Raw genomic sequence first — 17,516 nt, forward strand, 5'->3', positions numbered from 1 at the left:
CTCTAACTGTACTGGTCCTGTCTCCAGTCACCTCTAACTGTACTGGTCCTGTCTCCAGTCACCTCTAACTGTACTGGTCCTGTCTCCAGTCACCTGTAACTGTACTGGTTCTGTCTCCAGCCACCTCTAACTGTACTGGTCCTGTCTCCAGTCACCTGTAACTGTACTGTTTCTGTCTCCAGTCACCTGTACTGGTTCTGTCTCCAGTCACCTCTAACTGTACTGGTCCTGTCTCCAGTCACCTGTAACTGTACTGTTTCTGTCTCCAGTCACCTGTACTGGTTCTGTCTCCAGTCACCTCTAACTGTACTGGTCCTGTCTCCAGTCACCTCTAACTGAACTGGTTCTGTCTCCTGTCTCCAGTCACCTGTACTGGTCCTGTCTCCAGTCACCTCTAACTGTACTGGTTCTGTCTCCAGTCACCTGTACTGGTCCTGTCTCCAGTCACCTGTAACTGTACTGGTTCTGTCTCCAGTCACATCTAACTGTACTGGTCCTGTCTCCAGTCACATCTAACTGTACTGGTCCTGTCTCCAGTCACCTCTAACTGTACTGGTCCTGTATCCAGTCACCTCTAACTGTACTGGTCCTGTCTCCAGTCACCTCTAACTGTACTGGTTCTGTCTCCAGTCACCTCTAACTGTACTGGTCCTGTCTCCAGTCACCTCTAACTGTACTGGTTCTGTCTCCAGTCACCTCTAACTGTACTGGCCCTGTCTCCTCTAACTGTACTGGTCCTGTCTCCTCTAACTGTACTGGTCCTGTCTCCTCTAACTGTACTGGCCCTGTCTCCTCTAACTGTACTGGTCCTGTCTCCTCTAACTGTACTGGTCCTGTCTCCTCTAACTGTACTGGCCCTGTCTCCTCTAACTGTACTGGCCCTGTCTCCTCTAACTGTACTGGCCCTGTCTCCTCTAACTGTACTAGTCCTGTCTCCTCTAACTGTACTGGCCCTGTCTCCTCTAACTGTACTGGTCCTGTCTCCTCTAACTGTACTGGCCCTGTCTCCTCTAACTGTACTGGCCCTGTCTCCAGTCACCTAACTGTACTGGTTCTGTCTCCAGTCACCTCTAACTGTACTGGCCCTGTCTCCTCTAACTGTACTGGTCCTGTCTCCAGTCACCTCTAACTGTACTGGTTCTGTCTCCAGTCACCTCTAACTGTACTGGTTCTGTCTCCAGTCACCTCTAACTGTACTGGTTCTGTCTCCAGTCACCTCTAACTGTACTGGTTCTGTCTCCAGTCACCTCTAACTGTACTGGTTCTGTCTCCAGTCACCTCTAACTGTGCTGGTTCTGTCTCCATTCTCCTCTAACTGTACTGGTTCTGTCTCCAGTCACCTCTAACTGTACTGGTTCTGTCTCCAGTCACCTCTAACTGTACTGGTCCTGTCTCCTGTCTCCTGTATCTGTGTTTTGTACCTGTCTGTCCCTCTCTCCAGTCACCTGTATCTGTGTTTTGTACCTGTCTGTCCCCCTCTCCAGTCACCTATATCTGTGTTTTGTACCTGTCTGTCCCCCTCTCCAGTCACCTGTACCTGTCTGTCCCCCTCTCCAGTCACCTGTACCTGTCTGTCCCCCTCTCCAGTCACCTGTACCTGTCTGTCCCCCTCTTCAGTCGACTGTAACTGTGTTTTGTACCTGTCTGTCCCCCTCTCCAGTCACCTGTACCTGTCTGTCCCCCTCTCCAGTCACCTGTAACTTTGTTTTGTACCTGTCTGTCCCCCTCTCCAGTCACCTGTACCTGTCTGTCCCCCTCTTCAGTCACCTGTACCTGTTTGTCCCCCTCTCCAGTCACCTGTACCTGTCTGTCCCCCTCTTCAGTCACCTGTACCTGTCTGTCCCCCTCTCCAGTCACCTGTACCTGTGTTTTGTACCTGTCTGTCCCCCTCTCCAGTCACCTGTATCTGTGTTTTGTACCTGTCTGTCCCCCTCTCCAGTCACCTGTATCTGTGTTTTGTACCTGTCTGTCCCCCTCTCCAGTCACCTGTACCTGTGTTTTGTACCTGTCTGTCCCCCTCTCCAGTCACCTGTATCTGTGTTTTGTACCTGTCTGTCCCCCTCTCCAGTCACCTGTACCTGTCTGTCCCCCTCTCCAGTCACCTGTACCTGTCTGTCCCCCTCTTCAGTCACCTGTACCTGTCTGTCCCCCTCTCCAGTCACCTGTAACTGTTTTTTGTACCTGTCTGTCCCCCTCTCCAGTACCCTTACCTGTCTGTCCCCCTCTCCAGTCACCTGTACCTGTGTTTTGTACCTGTCTGTCCCCCTCTCCAGTCACCTGTACCTGTCGTTTGTACCTGTCTGTCCCCCTCTCCAGTCCCCTGTATCTGTGTTTTGTACCTGTCTGTCCCCCTCTCCAGTCACCTGTACCTGTGTTTTGTACCTGTCTGTCCCCCTCTCCAGTCACCTGTATCTGTGTTTTGTACCTGTCTGTCCCCCTCTCCAGTCACCTGTCGGTGCAGGCAGATGTCCACTCTCCTCAAGTGTGTCTGTTAACCTGTGATCTGGTATTCTCTGAGCTCTATGTCGGAGTTCCTGCCCGGGGTTCCATCACCCTGATCAACCAGACCCTGCTGCCTGCTCACTACACCTGGACCATGGTGGGTCACCTACCTGTTCACTACACCTGAACCATGGTGGGTCACCTACCTGTTCACTACACCTGAACCATGGTGGGTCACCTACCTGTTCACTACACCTGAACCATGGTGGGTCACCTACCTGTTCACTACACCTGGACCATGGTGGGTCACCTACCTGTTCACTACACCTGAACCATGGTGGGTCACCTACCTGTTCACTACATCTGAACCATGGTGGGTCACCTACCTGTTCACTACATCTGAACCATGGTGGGTCACCTACCTGTTCACTACACCTGGACCATGGTGGGTCACCTACCTGTTCACTACACCTGAACAATGGTGGGTCATCTACCTGTTCACTACACCTGAACCATGGTGGGTCACCTACCTGTTCACACCTGAACCATGGTGGGTCACCTACCTGTTCACTACACCTGGACCACGGTGGGTCACCTACCTGTTCACTACACCTGGAACATGGTGGGTCACCTACCTGTTCACTACACCTGAACCATGGTGGGTCACCTACCTGTTCACTACATCTGAACCATGGTGGGTCACCTACCTGTTCACTACATCTGAACCATGGTGGGTCACCCACCTGTTCACTACATCTGAACCATGGTGGGTCACCCACCTGTTCACTACACCTGAACCATGGTGGGTCACCCACCTGTTCACTACACCTGAACCATGGTGGGTCACCTACCTGTTCACTACATCTGAACCATGGTGGGTCACCTACCTGTTCACTACATCTGAACCATGGTGGGTCACCTACCTGTTCACTACACCTGAACCATGGTGGGTCACCTACCTGTTCACTACATCTGAACCATGGTGGGTCACCTACCTGTTCACTACATCTGAACCATGGTGGGTCACCCACCTGTTCACTACACCTGAACCATGGTGGGTCACCTACCTGTTCACTACATCTGAACCATGGTGGGTCACCTACCTGTTCACTACATCTGAACCATGGTGGGTCACCCACCTGTTCACTACACCTGAACCATGGTAGGTTAAGATGATTCTCTCTATGGTTCTTTAGAGAGACTTCTCCTCACTCATTAGTTTTGCTGCCACAGTATCTAATCTATTCCATCTGTGATCCTCCCCTCTCTCCCCTTCTTCCGTCCCCCATTCCTCCCTCCCTCCATCAGCTCCAGGGCCAGCAGGCGTCTCTGTGCTCGGCTAGTTTCACTCCCTCCTCTGGAACTCTGGGACCCAACGCCAAGAAGGACGTCACTGTGGCCTTCACAGCTCACACTGATGTTAGTTTACTACATTAAACACAGTTCATACTGATGTTAGTATACTACATTAAACACAGCTCAGACTGGTGTTAGTTTACAACATTAAACACAGTTCAGACTGGTGTTAGTTTACTACATTAAACACAGCTCAGACTGGTGTTAGTTTACTACATTAAACACAGCTCAGACTGATGTTAGTATCCAGCCACCCCGCTGTACATTATATTATAAGTACCTATCCATCCACTGGGCACTGAACACAGCTCTCTACAGCAACTACAACTAAGAGCAACACACCTCTAAGTGACTGATATCTGTCTCATCTCTCCATCCCCGTCCTTCCCTGTAGATGGAGTTAAGTGCAGTAGCAGCGTTGTGTGAGGTGACAGGGATGAAAGATCCTCTGGTTTTGCGATTCTTCTCTACAGCCCAGAGACTCAACGTGTCCTACTCTCTACTTAGAGACTGGTACGTGTCCTACTGTCCACCTAGAGACTGGTACGTGTCCTACTGTCCTACTGTGTTCCAGTCTCTAGGTAGCAAGGACATTGTTATATTCAGAGGTAGACGGCCTTTGGTAGCATGGACATTGTTATTTTCAGAGGTAGACTGGCTTTGGCAGCAAGGACATTGTTATTTTCAGAGGTAGACTGGCTTTGGCAGCAAGGAAATTGCTATTTTCAGAGGTAGCTGGCTTTGGCAGCCAAAACAGACAAATGCATCTAGGTAGAGCATGCTAGATAGCTAGATAGCTAATTACAACAGGTGTTCAGAGCATGCTAGGTAGCTAATTGCAACAGGTGTTCAGAGCATGCTAGATAGATAATTGCCACAGGTGTTCAGAGCATGCTAGGTAGCTAATTACCACAGGTGTTCAGAGCATGCTAGATAGTTAATTACCACAGGTGTTCAGAGCGTGCTAGATGGCTAATTACCACAGGTGTTCAGAGCGTGCTAGATAGCTAATTACCACAGGTGTTCAGAGCGTGCTAGATGGCTAATTACCACAGGTGTTCAGAGCGTGCTAGATGGCTAATTACCACAGGTGTTCAGAGCGTGCTAGATAGCTAATTACCACAGGTGTTCAGAGCGTGCTAGATGGCTAATTACCACAGGTGTTCAGATCATGCTAGATAGCTAATTACCACAGGTGTTCAGAGCATGCTAGATGGCTAATTAGATCATGTGTGTCTTCTCTCCAGTCCTGGATTAGATGAAGAGGACCCTGCTGTATCGTTGGTTCTGGACTTTGGAGACAACGTCCTGTTGAAGCGACCAATCACCAAGCAGCTGGTTATAACCAATCACACAGCAATCCCAGCCCCCTTCACTCTGGAGGCGGAGTACTTCACTGGACACGCCCCCTCACCACCAGCCGGCCAATCGCAGCAGAGGTACAGTCTGTATTTTCTTAGTTTATGCGGGGTCGCCTGAAATCACTAACATCTGGTTTTCAGGGATACAGTATCTTCAACATGGCTTCCGTTACCCCTGAAAACCGGATGTGGGAACTATTTTTACGCCTGCTACGTTAGGTTATTATTCTCTAAACCATCTGTTCATGTGTTTCATGCATTAGTGTTTTTCTTTGAATTGTTTGCATCGAATAAATACTTTTGTCTCACCTCTGTTATGTTAATCTGTGCATTGACTCTGTGTTTCAGGGGCCTGCATGTGAGGAAGCCTTTACACTCTGTTCAAGCTAAGAAAGTAGAGGACAAGGCACAGGAAGGTACACAGTAGGATTCATTTACACAGAAATCATTTCATGTTTCATCCCCTGAATACAGGGGACTGTTCTGACTGAACTGTGTTGTGACTGTGTGGTCCTGTATATACTGACAGGGTTTGTGAGTGGGCTGTTGGCCCATGGGAAGGGTGCAGCGTTCTTCGTCCACCCAGATTGTGGCATTCTGGGAGCGTTTGAGACTCAAACCATCGACATCACATCCTTCACCAACATGTGGGGGGAATACAGAGACCAGCTCATCTGTAAGGTATGACACTACTACTAACCCCTACTACTAACCCCTAATACTAACCCCTAATAATAACCCGTAACCCCTCATACTAAACCCTAACCCCTAATACTAACCCCTAACCCCTAGTAATAACCCTTAATACTAAACCCTAACCCCTAACACTAACCCCTAATACTAAACTCTAACCCCTATTACTAACCCCAAACACAAACCCCTAATACTAACCCCTAATACTAAACCCTAACCCCTAATATTAACCCCTAATACTAACCCCTAACCCCTAATACTAAACCATAACCCCATATACTAACCCCTAATACTAACCCCTAACACTAACCCCTAATACTAACCCCTTACACTAACTCCTAATACTAACCCCTAATACTAAACCCTAACCCCTAATACTAACCCCTAACACTAACCCCTAATACTAACCCCTAATACTAACCCCTAATACTAACCCCTAACACTAACCCCTAATCCTAACCCCTCACGCTTACCCCTAATACTAACCCCTAACACTAACCCCTAACCCCTTATACTAACCCCTAATACTAACCCCTAACACTAACCCCTAACCCCTAATACTAACCCCTAACACTAACCCCTACTACTAACCCCTAACACTTACCCCTAATACTAACCCCTAACACTAACCCCAAACATTAACCCCTAACACTAACCCCTAACCCCTTATATTAACCCCTAATACTAACCCCTAACCCCTAATACTAACTCCTAATACTAACCCCTAACACTAACCCCTAATACTAACCCCTAATACTAACCCCTAACACTAACCCCTACTACTAACCCCTAACACTAACCCCTAATACTAACCCCTAGTACTAACCCCTAACACTAACCCCTAACCCCTAATATTAACCACTAACCCATAATACTAACCCCTAATACCAACCCCTATCCCCTAATATTAACCCCTAACTGATAATACTAACCCCTAATACCAACCCCTAACCCCTAATATTAACCCCTAACTGATAATACTAACCCCTAATACCAACCCCTAACCCCTAATATTAACCCCTAACCACTAACACTAACCCCTAATACCAACCCCTAACACTAACCCCTAACCCATAATACTAACCATTAATACTAACCGTAACCGCTAACACTAACCCCTAACCACTAATACTAACCCCTAACACTAACCCCTAATACTAACCACTAATACTAACCCCTACTACTAACCCCTCACACTTACCCCTAATACTAACCCCTAACACTAACCCCTAACCACTAATACTAACCCCTAACACTAACCCCTAACACTAACCCCTAATACTAACCACTAATACTAACCACTAATAATAACCCCTAATATTAACCCCTAACCCATAATACTAACCGCTAACACTAACCCCTAACCCATAATACTAATCTCTAATACTAACCGCTAATACTAACCGTAACCGCTAACACTAACCCCTAATACTAACCACTAATACTAACCCCTAATATTAACCCCTAATACTAACCACTAATACTAACCCCTAATACTAACCACTAATACTAACCACTAATACTAACCCCTAATACTAACCCCTAATATTAACCCCTAATACTAACCACTAATACTAACCACTCATACTAACCCCTAACACTAACCCCTAATACTAACCCCTAACACTAACCCCTAATACTAACCACTAATACTAACCCCTAATATTAACCCCTAACCCATAATACTAACCCCTAATACCAACCCCTAACCCCTAATATTAACCCCTAACCCATAATACTAACCCCTAATACCAACCCCTAACCCCTAATACCAACCCCTAAACCCTAATATTAACCTCTAACCCATAATACTAACCACTAATACTAACCCCTAATACTAAACCCCTAATACTAACCCCAAACACAAACCCCTAATACTAACCCCTAATACTAAACCTAACCCCTAATATTAACCCCTACTACTAACCCCTAACCCCTAATACTAAACCATAACCCCTTATACTAACCCCTAATACTAACCCCTAACACTAACCCCTAACCCCTTATACTAACCCCTTATACTAACCCCTAATACTAACCCCTAATACTAAACCCTAACCCCTAATACTAACCTCTAACACTAACCCCTAACCCCTTATACTTACCCCTAACACTAACCCCTAATCCTAACCCCTAATACTAACCCCTAACACTAACCCCTACTACTAACCCCTCACACTTACCCATAATACTAACCCCTAGCACTAACCCCTAACATTAACCCCTAACACTAACCCCTAACCCCTTATACTAACCCCCAACCCCTAACACTAACCCCTAATACTAACCCCTAGCACTAACCCCTACTACTAACCCCTAACACTTACCCCTAATACTAACCCCTAACACTAACCCCTAACATTAACCCCTAACACTAACCCCTAACCCCTTATACTAACTCCTAATACTAACCCCTAATACTAACCCCTAACCACTAATACTAACCCCTAACCACTAATATTAACCCCTAACCACTAATATTAACCCCTAATACTAACCCCTAACTCTAACACTAACCCCTAACCACTAATATTAACCCCTAACACTAACCCCTAATACTAACCCCTAACCACTAATATTAACCCCTAACCACTAATATTAACCCCTAATACTAACCCCTAACTCTAACACTAACCCCTAACCACTAATATTAACCCCTAACACTAACCCCTAACCACTAATATTAACCCCTAATATACTAACCCCTAACCACTAATGCTAACCCCTAATACTAAACCCCTAATACTAACCCCTAACCCCTAATACTAACCCCTAACCCCTAATACTAACCCCTAACCCATAATATTAACCCCTAGTACCAGTCCCTAACCCCTAATATTAACCCCTAACCCATAATACTAATCCCTAATACTAACCACTAATACTAACCCCTAACCACTAATATTAACCCCTAACCACTAATATTAACCCCTAATACTAACCCCTAATACTAACCCCTAACCACTAATATTAACCCCTAATACTAACCCCTAACCACTAATGCTAACCCCTAACCCCTAATACTAAACCACTAATACTAACCCCTAACCCCTAATACTAACCCCTAACCCCTTCTACTAACTCTAAAACTAACCCCTAATACTAACCCCTAATACTAGTAGTAGTAGGTATCTTTACCAGTAGTAGTGGTAGTAATAGTTTGTATCAGTGGTAGTCGTAGTGGTAGTAATAGTATGTAGTATGTGGTAGTGGTAGTAATATTATGTAGTCGTAGTAATAGTAGTAGTAGTGGTAGTAATAGTATGTAGTAGTAGTAGTGGTAATAGTGATAGTATGTAGTAGTAGTAGTGGTAGTAATAGTATGTAGTAATAGTATGTAGTAGTGGTAGTAATAGTATGTAGTAGTAGTAGTAGTGGTAGTAATAGTATATAGTAGTAGTAATAGTGGTAGTAATAGTATGTAGTAGTGGTAGTAATAGTATGTAGTAGTAGTAGTAGTGGTAGTAATAGTATATAGTAGTAGTAATAGTAGTAGTATGTAGTGGTAGTAATATTATGTAGTAGTAGTGGTAGTTGTAGTATGTAGTAGTACGAGTGGTGGTAGTAATAGTATGTAGTAGAAGTAGTGGTAGTAGTAGTAGTAGTAGTGGTAGTATGTAGTAGTAGTGGTAGTAATATAATGTAGTAGTAGTAGTGGTAGTAATAGTATGTAGTAGTTGTAAAAGTTGTAGTAGTAGTAGTAGTAGTAGCAGTAGTAGTAGTAGTAGTGGTAGTAATAGTATGTAGTAGTGGTAGTAATAGTATGTAGTAGTAGTAGTAGTGGTAGTAATATTATGTAGTAGTAGTAATAGTAGTATTATGTAGTGGTAGTAGTAGTGGTAGTTGTAGTATGTAGTAGTAGTAATAGTAGTAGTATGTAGTGGTAGTAATATTATGTAGTAGTAGTGGTAGTTGTAGTATGTAGTAGTAGTAGTGGTGGTAGTAATAGTATGTAGTAGAAGTAGTGGTAGTAATAGTATGTAGTAGTAGTAGTAGTGGTAGTATGCAGTAGTAGTGGTAGTAATATAATGTAGTCGTAGTAGTGGTAGTAATAGTATGTAGTAGTGGTTGTAGTTGTAGTAGTAGTAGTAGTAGTATTAGTAGCAGTAGTAGTAGTAGTAGTAGTAGTAGTAGTAGTAGTGGTATGTAGTAGTATGTAGTAGAAGTAGTAGTAATAGTATGTAGTAGTGGTAGTAGTAGTAATAGTATGTAGTAGTAGTGGTAGTAGTGGTAGTAATAGTATGTAGTAGTATGTAGTGGTAGTAATATTATGTAATAGTAGTGGTAGCAGTAGTGGTAGTGGTGGTAGTAATAGTATGTAGTAGTAGTAGTGGTGGTAATAGTAGTAATAGTATGTAGTTGTAGTAGTGGTAGTATTGAGTAGTAGTGGTAGTAATATAATGTAGTAGTAGTAGTAGTAGTGGTAGTAATAGTATGTAGTAGTGGTAGTAGTTGTAGTAGTAGTAGTAGTAGTAGTAGTAGTGGCATTAGTAGTAGTAGTGGTATGTAGTAGTAGTGGTAGTAGTAGTATGTAGTAGAAGTAGTGGTAGTGGTAGTAGTGGTAATAGTATGTAGTAGTAGTGGTAGTAGTAGTAATAGAAGTAGTGGTAGTAATAGTATGTAGTAGTAGTTAGTGGTAGTAGAAGTAGTGGTAGTAGTAGTAATAGTATGTGGTAGTAGTGGTAGTAATATTATGTAGTAGTACATGGTAGTAGTTGTAAAAGCAGTAGTTGTAGTAGTAGTGGCAGTAATAGTATGTAGTAGTAGTAGAAGTAGTGGTAGTAGTAGTAAGAGTATGTAGTAGTAGTGGTAGTAATATTATGTAGTAGTAATGGTAGTAGTTGTAAAAGCAGTAGTAGTAGTAGTGGTAGTAATGTTATGTAGTAGTAGTAATAGTAGTAGTAGTAGTAATATTATATAGTAGTAGTGGTAGTAATATAATGTAGTAGTAGTAATGGTAGTAATAGTATGTAGTAGTGGTAGTAGTTGTAAAAGTTGTAGTAGTAGTAGTAGTAGTAGTGGTAGTAGTTGTAAAAGTAGTAGCAGTAGTAGTAGTAGTAGTAGCAGTAGTAGTAGCAGTAGTAGTAGTAGTAGTGGTAGTAGTTGTAAAAGTAGTAGCAGTAGTAGTAGTAGTAGTAGTAGTGGTAGTAGTTGTAAAAGTAGTAGCAGTAGTAGTAGTAGCAGTATCAGTAGCAGTAGTAGTAGTATCAGTAGTAGTAGTATCAGCAGTAGTAGTAGTATCAGCAGTAGTAGTAGTAGTAGCAGCAGTAGTAGTAGTAGTAGTAGCAGCTGTCTGTACCTGTCTTCTGTCTCTGTGGTAGGTGGGGGACCTCCAGCCCAAGCTGATCCCCATTCAGATGACAGTGATGGGCTGTCCTCTTTACTTCCAGATGATTGGTCCACAGCCAGACAGACAGAACCAGGGACCAATCATACGGTGAGCTGGATTCCTAGTACTGTAGCTGAGTGTAACTATATCTTCTGATACGTTCTATAACTTCCTCATAAATCTCCCAATGACCTATCTGCAGCTTTACCTACCTACCTGTCTCTTCTCAGGTTTGGTACTCACGTCTCTGGAGGAGACACAGTGTCCCGCTCTCTACGTCTGAACAACACAAGCCCCTACGGTAAGATCTCAGCTTTGGACACCTCAGACATCCTCTTGTCAGATGGACCTGTTTCCTTAAAGTGACAAACTTTAGTCAAGTGTGAACACATTATTGCTGTGTGTTTTATGTCAGATATCCGTATGGACTGGGAGAGCTACAACGTGGACCAGGAGGACAGGAAGCTGCTGGATGTGGTGGTTGCCTACGGAGACGCCTTTCCCCTGAAGGACGCAGATGGCAACGAGGTGGTTGGGGGCGGGGCCATGTCTAATGATACTCCGCCCACTTGGGACCGGAGCCACACACCCAGCACTGAGGGAACAAGCTCCTCCCTCAAGAGCATGTCTGTGAGTGGATGGAGACACCTGTCCTTCAATGACATGACAACTTATTTCTACCAAAACAATTATCGGTTCAACATGATCACAACATGGACAATGTGCCACAAGTATGTGTTTAACATTATCACAACATGTACAATGTGCCACAAGTATGGGTTCAACATTATCACAACATGTACAATGTGCCACAAGTATGGATTCAACATTATCACAACATGTACAATGTGCCACAAGTATGTGTTTAACATTATCACAACATGTACAATGTGCCACAAGTATGGGTTCAACATTATCACAACATGTACAATGTGCCACATATATGGATTTAACATTATCACAACATGTACAACGTTGTTACTGTGATAAGCATTCTGTTGTGACGATGTGGCTGCGGATACCATTACATAAGCATGTATCAATGGTTGTTCCTTCTCACCTGTAGGACCTTGAGGAGGAGAAGGAGGAGGAAGGATCTGTCCACTCTGCGTCTCCTCAGAAGAGGCTCTTCTCTGTCTTCATCAGGCCGCATGAAGGCAACGCCTCCGACTACCCATACTGCATCACTCCACAGCAGATAGTACGTATAGCATACTACCCATACTGCATCACTCCACAGCAGATAGTACATATAGCATACTACCCATACTGCATCACTCCACAGCAGATAGTAAGTATAGCATACTACCCATACTGCATCACTCCACAGCAGATAGTATGTATATCATACTACACATACTGCATCACTCCACAGCAGATAGTACATACAGCATACTACCCATACTGCATCACTCCACAGCAGATAGTACGTATAGCATACTACCCATACTGCATCACTCCACAGCAGATAGTATGTATATCATACTACACATACTGCATCACTCCACAGCAGATGGAGGGCTTGTTTGACATTGCAGCCAACAGTGCAGGCGATTGCCGACTAACTGATCTGTGTAAATAGTCCGGGTGGCCATTTAATAAATTGTTCAGCAGTCTTATGGCTTGGGGGTAGAAACTATTAAGGAGCCTTTTGGACCTAGACTTGGCGCTCCGGTATTGCTTGCCGTGTGGTAGTAGAGAAAAAAGTCTATGACTTGGGTGACTGGTGTCTTTTTTTGGGCCTTCCTCTGACACCGCCTAATATAGAGGTCCTGGATGGCAGGAAGCTTGGCCCCAGTGATGTACTGGGCCGTAGGCACTACCCGATATAGCACCTTACGGTCAGATGCCGAGCAGTTGCCATACCAGTCGGTGATGCAACAGGTCAGGATGCTCTCGATGGTGCAGCTGGAGAACTTTTTGAGTATCTGGGGACACATGCCAAATCTTTTCTGTCTCCTGAGGGGGAAAAGGTGTTGTCGTGCCCTCTCCACAACTGTCTTGGTGTGTTTGGACCATGATAGTGTGTTGGTGATATTGACACCAAGGAATGTGAAACTCTGGACCCACTCCACTACAGCCCGTCAATGAGAATGGGGGCCTGTTCGGCCCGCCTTTTCCTGTAGTCCACAATCATCTCCTTTGTCTTGATCACGTTGAGGGAGAGATTGTTGTCCTGGCACCACACGGCCAGGTCTCTGACCTCCTCCCTATAGGCTGTCTCGTCGTTGTTGACTGTTGTGTCATCGGCAAACTTAATGATGGTGTTGGAGTCGTGCCTGGCTGTGCAGTCATGAGCGAGTCCCATTCGATGTGAATTTTATTGTATTTTTAATTTTTTTTATTTCACCTTTATTTAACCAGGTGGCTAGTTGAGAACACCTTTATTTAACCAGGTTGCCAGTTGAGAACACCTTTATTTAGCCAGGTGGCTAGTTGAGAACAAGTTCTCATTTACAACTGCGATCCGGCCAAGATAAAGCAAAGCAGTGCGACACAAACAACACAGAGTTACACATGGAGTAAAACAAACATACAGTCAATAACACAATTGATATACAGTGTGTGCAAATGTATAAGACTAGGGAGGTAAGGCAATAAATAGGCCATAGAGGTGAAATAATAATAATTTAGCATTAACACTGCAGTGATAGATTTGCAGATGATGATGTGCAAGTAGAGATACTGGGGTGAAAAAGAGCAAAATAAATAACAATATGGGGATGAGGTAGTTGGGTAGGCTATTTACAGATGGGCTGTGTACAGGAGCAATGATCGGTAAGCTGCTCTGACAGCTGATGCTTAAAGTTAGTGAGGGAGATATAAGTCTCCAGCTTCAGAGATTTTTGCAATTTGTTCCAGTCATTGGCAGCAGAGAACTGGAAGGAACGGCGGCCAAAAGGAGGAGTTGGCTTTGGGGATGACCAGTGAAATATACCTGCTGGAGCGCATGCTATGGGTGGGTGTTGCTCTGGTGACCAGTGAGCTGAGATAAGGCGGGGCTTTACCTAGCAAAGTCTTATAGATAACCTGGAGCCAGTGTGTCTGGCAACGAATATGAAGCGAGGGCCAGCCAACGAGAGCATACAGGTCACAGTGGTGGGTAGTATATGAGGCTTTGGTGACAAAATGGATGGCACTGTGATAGACTGCATCCAATTTGCTGAGTAGAGTGTTGGAGGCTATTTTGTAAATGACATCGCCGAAGTCAAGGATCGGTAGGATAGTCCGTTTTACGAGGGAATATTTAGCAGCATGAGTGAAGGAGGCTTTGTTGCGAAATAGGAAGCCGATTCTAGATTTAATTTTGAATTGGAGATGCTTATTGTGAGTCTGGAAGGAGAGTTTACAGTCTAACCAGACACCTAGGTATTTATAGTTGTCCACATATTCTATGTCAAAACCGTCCAAGGTAGTGATGCTAGTCGGGCCGGAGGGTGCGGGCAGCAAACGGTTGAAAAGCATGCACTTAGTTTTACTAGCATTTAAGAGCAGTTGGAGGCCACGGAAGGAGAGTTGTCTGGCATTGAAGCTCGTCAGGGGGTTAGTTAACAGTGTCCAAAGAAGGGCCAGAAGTTTACAGAATGGTGTCTTCTGCGTAGAGGTGGATCAGAGAATCACCAGCAGCAGGAGCGACATCATTGATATATACAGAGAAAAGTGTCGGCCCGAGAATTGAAATAGAGACTGCCAAAGGTCTGAACAACAGGCCCTCCGATTTCACATACTGAACTCGATCTGAGAAATCAAATCAAATCAAATGTTATTTGTCACCTACACATGGTTAGCAGATGTTAATGTGAGTGTAACGAAATGCTTGTGCTTCTAGTTCTGACCGTGCAGTAATATCTTAACAAGTAATCTATCAATTTCACAACAACAAGTGTAAAGGGATGAATAAGAATTTGTACATATAAATATATGGATGAGCGATGGCCGAACGGCATAGGCAAGATGCAGTAGATGGTATAGAGTACAGTATATACATATGAGATGAGTAATGTAGGGTATGTAAACATTATATAAAGTGGAATTGTTTTTAGTGACCCATTTTAGCGGCCCATCTTGTGGTCTCTCGTGCGTGGTCTCGCAAGGGGGTTCATCGAGGTGGTGTCTGCCGGTGGGCCGAAAGCGAACCATTGGGGGGGTTGGATCCGACGGTTGGCGGCGACACCTCTGGACGCGTGTCGGGCCCTTCTAGCGGATCTCCTCAGCTACGGCTTCCCTGTTCGCCGGCCCCGTTCGCGCCTAGTAGCTGACAAAGGCCCAAGGTGGGTGTTGACGCGAAGTGATTTCTGCCCAGTGCTCTTCAAGTCAAAGTGAAGAAATTCAATAATTCAATGAACCTCTAGTAAAGGGCTGGAGTGAGTATGACTCGATTAAGGTAGCCAAGTGCCTCGTCATCTAATTAGTGATGCGCATGAATGGACGAACGAGATTCAGACTGTCCCTAATTACTATCTAGTGAAACCACAGCCAAGGGAACGGGCTTGGCGGAATCAGTGGGGAAAGAATGGACAGTTTTTGCATTGCGTAAACAACAACAGTAATCGTCTGATTGCGGGGATGTGGGGCTGTGTTCAAAACCACTACAAGTGTGCTTGATCTATTTCCTCACCGGCACAGCTTGGAGAGCTCTAAAAAGAGCCTTCTTGTGTCTTCTTTGAGTCAGAAAATAGCATTGAAATTACTTAGGAACTGCACACTTTGTAGAAGTATGGCCACTTGGAGACACCAGTTAGTCCTCGCATTGAAACCCACAGTTTAGAGAGGTGAGGCCACTTGAAGACACCAGTTGTTCCTCTCACTCTGCACCAACCCCACATCTTCCAGGAATATTCTTACCCTTTTACTGAATGTATCCAGAATATTTCAAATTTTGTAATCAAAATGTACATAAAATCAACAGTGTAATGTTTGGTTTCAGTCTTGTGTCAGGTGAACTGTTGTGTCCTCATATTTGGTATAATAATTTTCTCATGAACTCCAAACTGTTCCCTTTTAATTGCTACCATGCGTATGCATATGCATTTCATTTTTCTTCTGAAACAAACATTATAATGTTGCCCTAGCCATAGTGTAAAGGGTTAAGAAGTGGCTCTCCCATAAGCACCAAATAGGTAGCAGCTGGTTCTGGTCTGTTTAGACACCAATGTGATAGCAGCTGGGTCTGGTCTGCTTAGTTCATTGACTCTATATGTCTCTCTTCCTCTTCCATCTCTGGATAGTACATACAGCAGACTACCCATACAGCATCACTCTACAACAGATAGTACACACAGCAGACTACCCATACTGCATTACTCTACAGCAGACTACCCATACTGCATCACCCCACAACAGATAGTATGTCCATCTTTAAGAGACCATCACGTTAACTGTGCTGTATACAGTAGACGGGAAAGCAGGTATGTTGACCAGTCTTATAACCTTGTTGTTATTCCAGAATGTCCCAGCAGGGGGCAGCAGCACCATCCACGTCTCCTTCACTCCCCTGACCCTGTCAGAACTGACCTCTAATGCTGCCTGTGTATCCTTCGCTTTGGGCTTCATGAGCCTTGACTCCAAGGTAATATGGTTCCTTCCAAATTTGATGTGCCATGATTCTGTCACCATGTTATGTTTGGTACTCACATGTGTGTCTTTCCAGGTGTCGTCCTGTATCCCAGGTAAGGTTCAAAGGGCTCAGGGTCAGGATCTGGAACCTCTCAGATTGGACCTCCAGGCCTCCGTCAGACCTGCCGTGTAAGAAACCACTATTGACCATTATGCTTAATTGGGTGGTTTCCAAGACTAAAACGTACAGTGCCTTGCAAAAGTATTCATCCCCCTTGGCGTTTTTACTATTTTGTTGCATTACAACCTGTAATTTACATGGAATTTGGGGGGATTTCATATAATGGACATACACAAAAATTGGTGATGTGAAACGAATAAAATGACTTGTTCCAAAAAATCAAAATTCATTATAAACGGAAAATTGGTTGGTGCATATGTATTCACCCTCTTTTCATCATTTGTTAAATAAAGTCCACCTGTGTGCAATCTAAGTGTCACATAATCTCAGTATATATACTCCTGTTCTGAAAGGCCCCAGAATCTGCAACACCACTAAGCAAAGGGCACCACCAAGCAAGCGGCACCATGAAGACCACCATGAAGATCACTCTCTCCAAACAGGTCAGGGACAAAGTTGTGGAGAAGTACAGACCAGGGTTGGGTCATAAATAAATACCCTAAACTTTGAAAATCCTACGGAGCACCATTAAATCCGTTAATACAAAATGGAAAGAATATGCCACCACAACAAACCTGCCAAGAGAGAGCCAAACTCA

General features: G+C 44.4%; 1 protein-coding gene across 1 annotated transcript in view; it reads left to right on the plus strand.

Annotated features, from left to right (window-relative positions):
- dlec1 (DLEC1 cilia and flagella associated protein) overlaps positions 1 to 17,516 on the plus strand; it is a 120,178-nt gene that overhangs the window by 64,227 nt on the left and 38,435 nt on the right. The window contains exons 21-32 of the mRNA XM_031796922.1: positions 2,446 to 2,599; positions 3,751 to 3,861; positions 4,193 to 4,311; positions 5,046 to 5,237; positions 5,508 to 5,575; positions 5,689 to 5,840; positions 11,174 to 11,289; positions 11,412 to 11,482; positions 11,597 to 11,811; positions 12,248 to 12,382; positions 16,628 to 16,750; positions 16,832 to 16,926. Coding sequence (XP_031652782.1) covers positions 2,446 to 2,599; positions 3,751 to 3,861; positions 4,193 to 4,311; positions 5,046 to 5,237; positions 5,508 to 5,575; positions 5,689 to 5,840; positions 11,174 to 11,289; positions 11,412 to 11,482; positions 11,597 to 11,811; positions 12,248 to 12,382; positions 16,628 to 16,750; positions 16,832 to 16,926 — 1,551 coding nt within the window. The remainder of the gene's footprint in view (positions 1 to 2,445; positions 2,600 to 3,750; positions 3,862 to 4,192; positions 4,312 to 5,045; positions 5,238 to 5,507; positions 5,576 to 5,688; positions 5,841 to 11,173; positions 11,290 to 11,411; positions 11,483 to 11,596; positions 11,812 to 12,247; positions 12,383 to 16,627; positions 16,751 to 16,831; positions 16,927 to 17,516) is intronic.

Source organism: Oncorhynchus kisutch, linkage group LG18, assembly GCF_002021735.2.
Source record: "Oncorhynchus kisutch isolate 150728-3 linkage group LG18, Okis_V2, whole genome shotgun sequence".
NCBI classification, from domain to species: domain Eukaryota; kingdom Metazoa; phylum Chordata; class Actinopteri; order Salmoniformes; family Salmonidae; genus Oncorhynchus; species Oncorhynchus kisutch.